Source organism: Schistocerca cancellata, chromosome 5 (assembly GCF_023864275.1).
Source record: "Schistocerca cancellata isolate TAMUIC-IGC-003103 chromosome 5, iqSchCanc2.1, whole genome shotgun sequence".
Lineage (NCBI taxonomy): Eukaryota > Metazoa > Arthropoda > Insecta > Orthoptera > Acrididae > Schistocerca > Schistocerca cancellata.
In genome coordinates, this window is record NC_064630.1 from 759,463,459 (window position 1) to 759,478,122 (window position 14,664).

At 41.3% G+C, this 14,664-nt stretch overlaps 1 protein-coding gene across 4 annotated transcripts in view; it reads left to right on the top strand.

Moving 5' to 3' along the window:
• The window catches only part of LOC126187665 (peroxisomal acyl-coenzyme A oxidase 3-like), a 319,748-nt gene that overhangs the window by 254,762 nt on the left and 50,322 nt on the right, over positions 1-14,664 (top strand). For all 4 annotated transcript variants that reach the window (XM_049928892.1, XM_049928893.1, XM_049928891.1 and 1 more), the window contains 3 exons: positions 2,283-2,403; positions 2,532-2,768; positions 3,215-3,369. In XM_049928892.1, the coding sequence (XP_049784849.1) occupies positions 2,283-2,403; positions 2,532-2,768; positions 3,215-3,369 (513 nt within the window). The remainder of the gene's footprint in view (positions 1-2,282; positions 2,404-2,531; positions 2,769-3,214; positions 3,370-14,664) is intronic.

The window sequence follows — 14,664 nt, forward strand, 5'->3', positions numbered from 1 at the left end:
TGAATAGGCATAGACAGAGGGCAACGCACAGCATCCCATTGCAGAGCACACTCTACAACGTGACAGTGTTGACCTCAGTGTTTGTTTCAACACACACACCATCTGAATTCCTTCCCCAGACAGCAATTTCTCAAAACTTCCCATGTGGCACCTGATGCTACAACATGTACTTGGGTCTCGCCATTCATGTGACCTTAATTTATATTAATTTCTTAAACCTCAGCACTTCTTCACAGTAATTATTTCTTTCTACATCTTTCATTTTCCAACCTGTCTAGTTTTCACCATCCCACTCCCACCTCTATCACATACAATGCACTTAGCTTTTCACTCTTATTAACTCATGCACAATGTTTTGGCAGTAATCTCTGTCTTGTGTATTATCGTATCAGTTGATAAATTACAACATGCTCTTTGTCACAAATATTTTTCTGCCATAGATATATCATGAATGTTTCACAAGATCATAAATTGGATCTAAAAAAACTGAATTTTGTGAACTTCATACATGCGAATTCTATGACTGTGTACATCATAATGAATAGCAGGAAGCCAAGCACCAAGTTAAAGAATTTTACTCCCGCATGAAAGCCAGAGTAACTTCAATAAATTATGGAAATGTTGGCAGCCTCAATATCAATGCACATTTGTTGAAAATGTCTCGACTTATGTTGCTGACTTTTAATGAAGTTTACGTCTTCAAACACTGATTGAAGAACTTTGTGAAGGACAGAGCTTATGCATTTTGGTGCCACTGCTTCTATGTGAAGAAAACTGTGTGTCCAAATAGCATGAGGAGTCTCTTTAAGGACTAGAGCTTGTGATCTGGTGTAACAGACAGCCATATTATGACCTGCATTTCTATACACACCTCTCCCAATTAAATTTGTTTTCTTCTATATAACATATTTCGAAGAAGTCTGTTACTTTTGTTCCAAGAATTGTTCTCATGCAGAAAAGATCTTCTTGAAATTTATTGTCATTAATACACAGCAGTTAACAAATTACATGTGCATCATTTTGGTTATTTGTAGCTTCATCCAACTAAATATCAAAGTCACCATTACCATGGAGTTTTTCAACCAGCGTATTATTGCTCTCATCAACCATACTTAGTATTAAATGAAGCAGGTTGTCTGACAAAAGCACACTTGCCAGTTCCTTGGCAGCTGACACCTATCATAATAGATGCCACATCCAGCAGCTGGTAAAATTAAGTCAACCATTATGGTGTTAAGTTTCTTCCTCTTTGCTACACTGTAGGCAACTTTGTAGGATGAAGGAAGAATCCTTTTTTTTTTTAGGAATTGTACCATGTTTAGATTTTGTTCTGTAATTTCTTCTAACGTGTAGGAAAGGTATTCCTGTGGTTGTGTGTTTTTTTACCAAAGCACATGGTTTGATTCCATATGTCATTTCATGTTATTACAAAACTTTTTCAGTAGCTTGGACTTCGAAACAAATGACACACTCTGGTACACATGTAACAGAATTTCAAGTAGCATTTTCATCTGATTATGTCTTTAGAACTGCATGATGCATATGAAATATCAAGTTGTGTACTTTCATTTAAAAATTGTCCATGCTGACAGAGAAATACAAATCACAGAAGACAAGCAATAATTACAAATGATGTACAATACTGAACTGAAACAAATGAGTCACATAGTACAATTTGAAACCCAACTAGTATGTTGCCATTAGTAACAACACTTAGTTGCTGGCTCATTAAATATTACACTACTAGTGCACAGGCTGTTCCCTCACTCTGAAAGCAAATAAACCAAATAATTATTTTTATGACACCACTGCTACACCCCTACTTTAGGCCTTGTGATTCCTGGGAGCTGCAACACAGAGTTTTAAAATGCCTGTTTTATGGGGAACTGGTTGCAAAAACATATTTGCACACAATAACCTAAAAATTTACTTGTTTCTTAACATAACTGAATGAATTGGTGAAACTTTGCACAAATTAAAATTGTGTGTCAGATTGGGATTCAGGCCCGGGAGCTTTGCCTCCCACAGACTTTGCTCGTATCAGCTGAACTTACTGGGCATGACTCATGTCCCACTGTCTTAGCTTTATACTTCTGCTAGTACTTTTCTCCTACTTTCCAAACTTTACAGAAGTTCTCCTGTGTACCTTGTGGGACACTGCACTCTCTGCTGCAAAGTGCAAATTAATTCTGGAATTAATTGTCATACTGACAATACTTAAAATGTTTCTGTAATTTATCTTATGAACCTCTGAGGCTAATTGCTGTGTTCTCTATTCTCAGGCAGCATTAGGTCCAGAACTCCATGCTCTTTCATGTGCAGCAAAGCCTTTAGCAAGCTGGACAGTGAGAGATGCTATTAAACAATGCATCAACATTTGTGGTAACTGTGGCTATCTGAAAGGTAAAAGCTCTGGCATTCCCTACCCATCTGTGTTGTTATAACAGAAATCATTTTTTAAATGTATTTTCTCCAACTGTACATCTGTGTCTTGAGGTTTACAGTTAAATTAACATAATTTTGCTTTCCAGCATCTGGACTCGGAGATATCCGCAACAACCATGATGCGAACTGTACGTACGAAGGGGAAAACAATGTTCTCTTACAGCAGACGAGTAACTGGCTACTTCAGTTGTGGAAGAAGAGTGAAGGAAGCCAAAATGTATTTGAAACACCACTCCATTCCATCTCATTCTTGAAAGATGCAGAAAACGTTCTCCAAAGAAGATTTGTGGCTTTGTCTGTAGAAGAAACTGTATGTCCTAAAAGTAAGTTAACTCAATTGAAATACAACATGTATTTCTAGATTTAAATTAAGGTATAAATGAAAAATTCCTTTTGAGTATAGTCAGGACCTACATTTTATTTGACACCAGCATTAAAAAGTGGTACATGGTACAGACTGTGTTTGATGAATAGCCAGTTACTATTTTTAACTAACTTAATCATTTCTGCAGCGTTCACAAATGGGTCAGTCAACTCTGGAAAGTGTTAAATAGTATTGGAAACAAATGTCTGAATTACTGGTGTATTGTACCAGATAAAGGAAATAAAAAGAGTGAGAGAGAGAAGAGGGGATGCGGTAATCTATGAGGACTACAAAATTATTTTGCAAGAAGTGATTATGGAATTTCTCTGAGACAGTACATCAAATTTACTGGAATGTATGTATACTTATTGTCTATAAATTGATTTTATGTTTTGTTTTCTGCAGCATTGCTTTCTGCATATGAATGGCTCATCTGTTGGTTGCTGATATCGACAGAGAAAAAGTTGAATGAGTTACAAAAGGAAGGCGTAGACCCATTCATTGCCAGAAACAATTCCCAAGTGTTTTATGCTCGAACATTGTCTGTAGCATATGCAGAGGTAATTAAATAAACTATTTTTTTGTAAGTTATGCAATAAAACAAAAGTGTTTTGTTCAAGACCATGAAATAATGCTGAACTGATTCAGATTCTGAGTACCTTAAGAACAAGGCAGATGGCAATCTGCTTATTTCCTTATTCTCTTGTTTTTTATATGTCTTCCAATTTCATACTACACAATCCCACATCCACATCATCTCCAGATTATCAATGACAATGTGGAAAGTAGATTGTATTGTAACCACAATTTAACTCCACAGTTTCATCATCTAGAGTTCTCTCTAGTGGCGTTACCTATATGTAGGAACCCAAGCACCTACCTGTTCATCCTAAATCTCCTCCTGGGCCTCGTTTTTTCCAAAATCACACGTTATTCTGCATAAAATTTTAATATTTTATTCCTTAACTGCCAATCAGGTTTGGGTAGTTTCGTGCTTTGTCACTGGTATATCTGTCTTTTCTTTCTGGGTTGGCACCAGTAGGCACTGTTGAGAATTACTGATTCTTATAACTTTCTTTCCATTTTTTACTTTGGTAATTGTGAAATAGTTAGAAAGCACCCTGTAGCAGAATAATCATTCATAGTTGCAGACTCCATCAGATTCACTTATCTAATGAGTCCTCTGAAAAAGAATGCATATTTTAACATATCATCAAAGTTTTGACAGAACTAAAAAGGCCCTCATGTCATTTCTTGTGATTGTAAAATGATTTGAATGTGTGACAAATTCTTCATGGTTGTCCCATTACTTTTGAGTTAATGTTCCACACTAAGACATGCTTGATCACATCAACAGTGTTGCTGTGGGATTATTAAAGCTTAACACTTACTCTCAATTTCAGTACCTAGGACTGTCATCCCATGTACATGTTGTCCTACTCAAATTTAATTTATTATTTGTGGTGTATCCAATTTGCACTAAAAATTGTAAGGTGGGTAAGAGAGGTACAGTTTCCATCATTGTGATGGAACCAGGGTTCTTCTTTTCCTTCAGTAGGCCTAAGCTCTGTTTTCATATACAGGGTGTCCATAATTAATGCAGAAGGAGAACCACTCCTCATAATGATGTCAAATTTGAGCAGCATATTATTGATGCAGGGAGAAACTTCATGGGAGAAAGAAAAAAAATTGCGAATAGATGGCACTGTAATCATCTTAACATAAATGGGAACAGCTAAAAATGACAGATGAATCACAATGTTATGGCTGTGGTTTGAGTTGCACATTACACCATCCATACTATTCAATGTGCATGACTTCACAAGTTCAGCAGTCAACAGTTGTGGTACTGTTAGTTATATAAGCCCATCCACCATGGCAAGGACATACCATGTCTGACAGGAAAAATCCATTTTTAATTGTTCTAAGGCCAAAAATGCCATAAACAGCAAAATTTTCCTAGGGCCAAAAACTGTATGAAAAGCAAAATGGTGTCAGTTTCTAAATGTTGTGAGACTGGAAGAAGACATGTTCAATACGCTGTCCACCATTTCAAGCCACAAGTTGAAATGGAGAAACAGCATGTTCCACAGCAGATTCGAGTGTCCTGGGACTCGCACTCAGAATGTGTTATGCAATGCAAGCCTTCAGTTCAGCTATGTTCATAATTGGAGCACTAAACACATCTTTCAGATAACCACACAGTCAGTATTCACATGGAATATGATCAGGTGATCTGGGTGGCCAGGCGGTAGGGAAATGATGGCTGATATTTCAAGTGTTTTCAAAGTGCTTCCGCATAAGCTGATTCTCTGGCTGTACAATTTTTGGAGGAGAGCCATCCTGCATAAAAATGATGCTACCCACACACTGTTGAAGGGTTGGAATAATGTTGGTGCACAAAAGATTCTCACATCATTTAACAGTGGCAGTTTAGGTAACAGGATGCACAGGACTTATCTCCTTTTTTTTTTTTTTTTTTTTTTTATTTATTTTTTGTTTTAAAAGGGGGGACCTATGATAAACAGTGCCATCGATTCACACCAAATAGTCACCTTTACAGAATGAAGTGGTACCTGTTGATGTGTGTGTGGATTTTCTGTTGCCCATAGTCTGCAGTTATGCATATTGACATGTCCTAGGAGATGGATGAGAGCTCCATGTGTACACAAAATGTTTCATGACCAATATTGCCTGCTTCCATGCAAGCAAGAAATGCCATAGTGAATGTTTGTCTTGTTGCCAGGTCAGCTGGAAGCAACTCCTGAATGTGGGTGGTTTTGTATGGTTAACAATGCAGGATGTTTCATAGGATTTTATACTCAGGTAGGTTGCCTTGCACTGTATGTGTGGACACCATCATTTGACCTTTCCTGCAATACTGTGCCCACATCTTTGACAGACATTGGATCAACTGCTTTCCTCCCTCTGCCACACTGCCCTTCAAAAGGACCTGTCTTTTCGAATTTTTGTAATCATTTTCTCCAGACCCTTAGCAGACATCTGACTAATGCCCTTTTTCCTACCTTGAGTGTCTGAAACTTCTGCAGGGCTGTTAGTGCACAATCACATTTCTTGTTCTTCTGCTTTACTGGCAGTACATGATCCTTCATGGAGACAGTCATGTTTGGCATCTCTGATGTAAAATGAGGAACATGTGCTGCATGTCTGTTGGTGTGCATATAAGATGCTTGCAGCACCATGTGTTTATGAAAGTTTCATTAATTAGTTTTTCATTCCATGATGTTCCCCTGCATCAATAGTATGCTATTCAAATTTGATGTCATTCTGAAGAGTGGTTCTCTTTCTACAGTGTTTTGAAAATGGAACTTTAACTATGGATACCCTGTATTACACTGTTTGATATCCAGTCATATGCCACTTCAGTACCAAATATTGAAAAATATTCTTTAGATCTGATTCACTTCTCCCACATCCAAGACATTTTACCCATTTTGCTGAGCTTCATTAATACAAATATTCCAGTGATTCACAACAAATTTTGAAAAATAAACTCTTTCTTCCATTTTTCTACATCTACTCTCATATTCTTCAAACCACTGTGAATTGTATGACAAAGGTTACTCTCATTGTACCACATATTAGGGTTTCTTCCCATTCACATTCCATGTAGATCACAGGAAGAATGACTGCATAAATGATGTGAGTGCTCTGTAATTAATCTAATATCGGTCTTCACAGTATCTTCAGGAGCAACACATAGGATGCTGTAGCATATTCCTAGATCCCTCACTTAATACTGGTTCCAAAAACTGTATAACCAACATTCTGCAGAGCATTTTCCATCTTATCTTCAAGGGTCTGCCAGTTCATGTTTCTTAGCATTTCTCTGATGTGCTCCACGAAGCCACACAAACCTGTCACCATGTGCACTGGCCTTCTTTGAGTACATTATCTTTTCTATTATCCTTTTTTTTCTTTTTTCCCCCAAGTGTCCTACCAAGAACAAAAGTCGGTGAGCTGTAAGAGTGGTATTCTGTGAGTATTCTGTTTTGTATCCTCACAGCTTGTTTCACCCAGGTATTAGTGTGAGTTAACTGATTCCAGTTGTGACTAACTGATATTGTGATCATAAGGTACAACATTTATACCCCCTAGGGGGCTTCCTGCTCTTTGGTGGGTTCATGCTTGGCCCCAGCCTTTGCAGCATCTTTTCCATTCCATGGTGCATGCCTATCCTCTTGCTATTCTTTGACCACTCCCTTGGGAAACATCTATTGGGTGTTTTTCAGAGTGTGTTCCACATTTTCAGTGGCTGACATTGGAACAGTCTCACCACTGCTTTTTATCCCGTTTTCTTTCTTTGTTTGCCTCCTCCTGTCCGTCCTCAGCTTTGGCATTTGAGGTTCCTCTTTTTCTTATTCTTCCTCCCTGTGTGCTCCTGAAGGCTGGCCCATGCATATGATGCATAACAGGTGGCTAGGTAACACATAAATCCCAGCCCGAGCTTGACAGGTAGGGTTCACATGTACCCCCCGGTACAGGCCACGCCCAGGGAGGGTGATTGCCAGAGCTACTACCTTCCCAAATTGCTGATTGGTCCCTCTGTCAGGTGTTCAGGAGGTGTGACCCAAGGTGTGAATGAAGAATCACCTAAGGCTGGTGCGCCCCCTTCTGAAGAGGGATCCCTGTTGGAAGGAGTGTGCCATCAGAGATGCTGGCAATCATGGGGGATTTTCTCACAATGAGCCAATCATCTTCACATTCAATGAAATGGACTGAGGCTAACAAATCAAAGACTCTCCCAGCTATACCAAGGTTCCTCATGGTTTCCTGTACTAAAGATGGTCAGTCCTTTGCAATGGTAAATTCGTTTATTACAGAAAGAGTTGGTGCAATTGCCAGCCAAGTGAAATCCTGGTCTTGTTTGTGCAATGGTACTTTGCTTTTGGAGACTACTTCTGATTCTCAAGCACAACAATGGCTCTCTCCTTCGCTCCTCCACAGCTATCCTGTTCATGTCAAGGCCCTTTGAACCCTGAATTCTTCCAGTGGTATTACTTACACTAGGCTGCTCGATGGTCCGACAGAGGCAGAAATCCAAATGTACCTCTCCGATCAGGGTGTCATTCCCATCCATCGGGTGATGAAAAAAGTAGATGCATCCTTAGTGCCCACACACACTCTGTTTCTCGCTTTTGATAGAGTGGTCCTTCCGTCAAAGATCAAAGCAAGTTATGAAGTTATCACAGTCAGTTTGTATATTCCGAATTTGATGTGCTGCTATCAGTATCATCTTTACAGCCACACTCGAGAGTCCTGTTAACATCCAGCCAAATGTGTAACCTGTGGCTGGGATTCTCACGAGGTGATTGTCCACCTCCTTCTCCCTGCTGCATCAACTGCAACAGTGACCATGCTGCTTCCTCCTCCTGCGATTGTCCCATGCATCTCAATGAGCAGGCTGTCCAGGAGATTCAGGTGAAGGAAAAAGTGCCTTGCCCAGTCATTCACAAGTCAATGGCTAGTCAGAAACCCTGTGTTCTACCATCTGGCACCTACAGTATTGTTCTTGCTACCTCTCACTCCACAAAGGACATGGCCAAGCAGACATGCTACCTTAAATTTAGCACTATGGTTATGAAATTGTGCAGCCTAGTTGTAGCATCCCCATCTCCTCCTTCAGCTGTGCAACACGCCACCAAACTTTTGCCTCATGGGGCGAAGTCACCATCTACATAACCAGCAAGCTGGAAATGACAAAAGGAATACTCTCGTGAAGACCTACTACATCCCTCCAGCCAACCAGCTTCTGACTCTTCCTCTGCTAACTGGAAACACTTGAAAAAGTCCAACAAAGGCAACTGGTCTTCTCTTTCACTGACTCGAAGATCCTCCTCAACAATGTTGCCACATGATACCCTCACCTGGCTGACCTCCATGTCCTGGTCTGCACACCAATCATTTTGCTGCACTGGACTCCACAGGCCAACAACAGAAGAATGCTGATGCTCCTGTAGACCTCATGGAGCAGGATCCACCTGCCTCTGTGCTGTGTAGCAGTGAGTCTCCGAAGGCTGGCACTCGACACCCGCCATGGTGATATCCCTTCATTTTTTCCTCATCATGACTCTCCTCCAATGGAATGCTCACAGTCTTTGATCCAACAAAGAGGATTAATGGCTGTCCTTAGCATTGCAATGTCCACTTGTTCTCTGTCTTCAGGAAACTAAATTGTGCCCTCACAACCACTTTGAGCTCTTGCATTTCTTCCCGGTCTGCTTTGACCTTTCCCCCAAGGTTGGCATTCCATCTCATGGGGTAGTCATGCTTCTCATATGGGATGATGTTCATAACCAGCCAATCTCCCTGACTGCCCACCTTCAAGCTGTTGCAGTTTGCCTTTTCTTTCCTCTCTTGAACTTTTCCCTTTGTACCATTTACGTCTCTCCTCATTCAATGTCACCAGGGTAGATTTCATCCAGCTTATTGGGCAGCTGCCTCATCCATTTCTGCTGCTCAGTGACTTCATGCGCACCATCCCCTTTTGCAATTCTCTGAGAACCCTTAACACAGGAGCACCCATGTTCCTTTCAGACTCCACACACCTGTCCCCATTTGAACCTATCCTTCTGCACTGCCCAGTTTGCCCATCATCTAGAGTGGTACATGATCCCTGACACATACTTGAGTGACCATTTCCCATGTGCTATCCTTTTGCTGACTCCTATGTCACCCACGTGCACATCTAAATGGTAGCTTACTTAGGCCAACTGGAGGATTTACTCCTCCTGGTGACCTTCAGTGAGCAACAATTCTCCAGTTGTGAAGACCAGGTGGAGTGTCTTACAAATGTTATTCTTACCACTGCAGAACATTCCATTCCTAGCATGATCTCTTTATCATGTGTGTCCCAGACCCTTGCTGGACTGAGGCACTCCATGACACAATTCACACATGGAGGCATGCTCCCTGCATTTTTAACCATCATCCTACAATGGCAAACTGCATTCATTATAAACAGATGCATGCACAGTGTCGTTGCATTCTTCAGGATAGCTGAAAAGCTAGCTGAATTTCATTTACTAGTTCTTTCAACATTCCCACTCCTCTTTTCGTTGTGTGCGCCAACTTCCAACAGCTCTCTGGTACCGAGATCCATTCCCCAATTTCCAGCGTGAAAGCAGCAGATGATGTCATCGTGGACTCTATTGCTATCTCCAACACCTTTGGCCACCATTTGGCAGAGATTTCAAATACTCCCACTGTCACCCTGCCTTCCTCCATTGGAAACGAGCAGATCTTTCTCCAAATCATGGGTGCTATAATGCCGTCTTTACTATGAGGAAGGTAGAGCGTGCTCGCACTTCATCTTGATATTCCACCTCAGAGCCATATGATGTTCACATTCAGATGTTCCAGCACCTTTCTCTTGTGGGCAAGCACTTTTTGCTTAGTACATATAACCGCATCTGGGCAGAGGGCATGTTTCCCAGACACCGGCATGAAGCCACTGTCATACCCATACCTAAGCCCAGTAAGGACAAATATCTTCCTTCTAGCTACCACTTCATTTCTCTCATCAGCAGTGTGTACAAGGTGATGGAATCTACGATTCATGCCCGGCTGGTATGGTGGCTCGAGTCTCGCAATTTACTAACCACTGCACAGTGTGGCCTTTGAGTGTGGCAAACTGCAGTTGACCGTCTCATCATTTTGTCCACCCATGTCATGGATGGTTTTCTGCAGAGATCCCAGACTGTGACCACGTTCTTCAATTTCGGGAAAGCCTACAACACCTGCTGAAGGATTGGCATCCTCTGTACTCTCTACATGTAGGACTTCCGTGGCCGTCTACGCCATTTCCTTCAGGCATTTTTAAAAGACCAAATCTTCAAAGCCTGTGTGGGTTCTGCCTTTTTGGACACCTTTATCCATGAAAACGGTGTACCTTAGGGTTCTGTCCTGAGCATTGTCCTCTTTGCTATTGCCATTGACCCTATAATGGCCTGTCTCCAACCAGGCATCTCCAGCTCCCTTTTCGTTGACAATTTTGCTATCTATTGCAGTTCTCCACAGACTTGTCTCATTGAATGGTATCTTCAGCAATGTCTCGCTCATCTTTACTCATGGAGCATTGATGGTGGCTTTCGTTTTTCACCTGACAAAATGGTTTATATGAATTTCTGGCAGCACAATTGGTTTCTTCCACCATCTTTACATCTTAGACCCTTTGCTCTTCCATTCATTGAAATTACAGAATTCCTGGGGCTCATACTTGATAGGAAACTCTCTTTGTTCTTCCACGTGTCTTATGTGGCAGCTCACTGTATGTGATCCCTCAGTGTCCTATGTGCCCTCAATGGTTCTTCCTGGGGTGCAGAGCGAACCACCCTCCTCTGTTTGTATCACTCCCTTGTCCATTCGAAACTAGACTATGGGATTTTTGTTAATCATCTGCACATATGTCACTATTATGCCATCTCAATACTATCCACCATCTTGGCATCTATTTGGCCACTGGCATTTTTACACCAGCCCGGTTGAGAGTCTGTATGTACAAGCTGCCGAACTACCACTGTTCGACTTCTGTGACTTTCTCCTCAGCAGATATGCATGCCATTTGTCTTCCATGTGTGGCCACCCATCCTATGCCACCTCCTTTGATGACTCCTTTGATCGCCAGTATGGAGTGCATCCCTCTTCTCTGTTACCTCCTGGAGTTCACTTTTGGCTCTTGCTCCAGCAGCTTAACTTCACACTACCTGCAACTTTCCCGGTGGGTGTGAACCCTTCACCACCTTGGCTTCATGCAACAGCCCATATTCACCTTGGCCTTCATTCACTTCCTAAGGACACTACTCCAGCCTTGCAGTATTGCCTTTAGTTTCACAACCTTTGCACAGAATTTGGCGATGGTACCTTTGTGTATACTGATGGCTATTGGACTGACCGTGGTGTCGGGTGTGCCTTCATCATTGGTGCCAACGTTTTTCAGTATGGGCTTCAGGAACACTGCTCAGTATTTACAGCAGAGCTCTTCATCCTGTATCAGGCCAGCCAGTACATCTGGCTTTTCAGTTGCATCTTCTGCTCTGATTCTCTCAGCACCCTTCAGAGCCTCTGTGCGCTGCACACCTTCCATCCCATCCCTTTGTGCAATGAGTCCAGGAAAGCTGTCACTTGCTCAACCTTGATGGAGGTGCTGTGCTGTTTATGTGGGTTCCTGGTAACATTGGTCAGACAGAAAACAAGGCTGCTGATGCCGCTGCCAAGGCTGTGGGCCTCATACCTCAGCCCGCTAGTTCTTATATTCCCTCAGATGATCTCTGTGTTGTCATGTGTCTGCAGATGGTTCCCTTTGGCATCATCACTGGTCCTGTCTTCATAGGAACAAGCTCCAGGGTATTAAGCCTCTCCCAGCGGTTTGGATAACCTCCTCTCAGCCCTCTCACCACAAGGAGGTCATTTTAACTTGGTTGCATATTGGGCACTATCTCTTTAGCCATTGCCACTTGTTCATTGGTGCTTCCCCAGCACTTTGTGCGTGTTGTGCCTAACTTTTAACTGCCCACCATTCCTAATGGAATGCCTCTTTTTAATTACTTACATTCCTATTTGTGTTTTCCATCTGAGTTATCAGCCATTTCAGTGAATGATACATGGGCTGTCGAGCAATAAGGTGAAGGACATTTAATTTTTAGTTCTAGACCTCTGTTTCTCTGTGGTGTATTTTATAGACCTTTCTCCACGTCCCTGTTTTTAACTGTCTTCTCTTACTTCAATTGGGATTGATGTGTAGTCTTTTTTAACTCCTCTGTGTCTTCATGTTCCACAATTTTGACATGGACAGGTATGACCCTAGTTGTGTTTGTGGCTTAAATCAAAACAAACCAAATAAAACAATATATTTCTAAATCTTGTGAAGTTCACAGTTTTACAACTCTGGACAATTAAAGCAAATTATTCATCTTTGAAGTAGACTTAATATTTGTGCAACATTTTTCAGATGGTATTTCATTGTAGCTCACTGCACCACCTGCAGAAAGTTTGAGGTTACTATTAATTTTGTCTACCGGATCTCTAATATACAACATTAATAGTAAGGATCCTAGCACTCTTTCCTGAAGTACACTTGAAGTTACTTCTACTTCTGTCTATGATGCTTGGTCTGAGATAAAATGCTGCCTCCTCTGTACCAAGGAATCTTCATTTTGCTCACAATGTACAGTTGATGGTATATATGATTGTCCTTTCACTAATAAGTATTGACATGGAACTTCTTAGGATGCCTTTCAGGAGTCAGGAAATACTGCACCAACATGATGGCATACAGTCCTTGCTTTCAGGATGTCACGTGCCTAAAGTGCAACTTTAGGACCCAGTTTTTGTAATCAGTGCTGGTTGTCATGGAGGAAGTCACTCTATTCAAGAGACCACATTTTGTTTGAGGTCCAAATAAGGTCTAAAATTCTATGGATGTCATTGGTGTTGGACAGTAATTTTGTGGATCACTTCGTATCCTCCTCTTTAATGCAGAAGAGTCCTGTTTTTCCCTCCAACCACTGGGCACAGTATATTGTAAAGGGTGTAAGATATATTATGGTAAAAGAGAGGCAGACTCAGATGCTAATTTTATGTACAGTCTACCATGGATTCTGTTGGGCCCAGGAGCATATTAAAGTTTTAACTGTTTTGGCTATTTCTCAGTTCCACTGATACTAATATTTATATGAAATTGCAGTGCCTCTGCATGAATGTCAAAAGGAATGGGCACTGCTTGTGATAAGTAGGAAATTGTGGTTAGAGCCCTGGTCCAGCACAAATTTTCATCATCATCATTCCATTCCACAGCTGAAGGTTGTCCAATTTGCAATCACAAATACATTTAATGTACTAATAGTTATATCGGTCATCATTGAAGTGGTACAAGAGTGAAACTGGGGCACTACTTCTGGATCCTCCTTTGTGAAATACATTTGAAAAAGGAGTTCAGAATTTCTGCTGTTATCTTGATACTCTCAGTTTCAGTTCCTGTTCATCCATGAGAGTCTGGACACTAACTGTGATGCCACAGGCAACCTTTACATATGGGTACGATTTCTTTGAGTTTTCTGAGAGGTCCCTTGATAAAATTCTGTTAACAGTAGTCATCAAGAGCTTCACACATTTCCCTTTTGACAGCCAGATCCATTTCATTTAGAATCTCTATTTATAGCTTTACGTTTTGTTTTGCACCTTTTTTTCAGCAGCCACCAATTCTTTAGAAGTTTGTTTATAGAAGCTGTATACCATGGAGGAACCCTTCAGCTACATACATATTTTTGCAGTGCTCTGGTTAACTATTCTTCTAAACTTGAGCCTCAGTTCCTCTGTACGCTCCTTCCCAGAGCTATCTCATTTAAATTCTGCATATTTCTCTTGAGTCTGCTACCTGATCATGTTTCGTGTATCCCACAGTATTTCTTCAAGGCAAATGATCAACATTGTCAGGTGGTGGCTGTTTGTTACTGCTGGCAAGTAGCAATTACTGATGTCTGCATTGTGATGGTCTGTGATGGAGGCCTTAATTGAAAGTCACACATGCGCAATAGAGTTCCTTGCAATGAGATAACAGCAGCATATTCAGAGTCCTCTTCTGGTAGCTGAGCTGTGGCCATCTGCACATGCACCAGGTAACCAGAGCAGCTGCCAAGTGTTGGTGTGGTTGAAACACAAACCAAAATTGTTAGCTAGATGTTGCAGTGTGACTGTCATCAGTCATAAATTCTTGTGTCTGTTTATGTCTAATGGTAGCAAGTGCAGGCTGGACTTAGTTGCAATCATGAATCTTTATTTATGAGATTACCCATCAAGTGAATACCGGTATGTATTACCACCTTTGTCATGCAGCC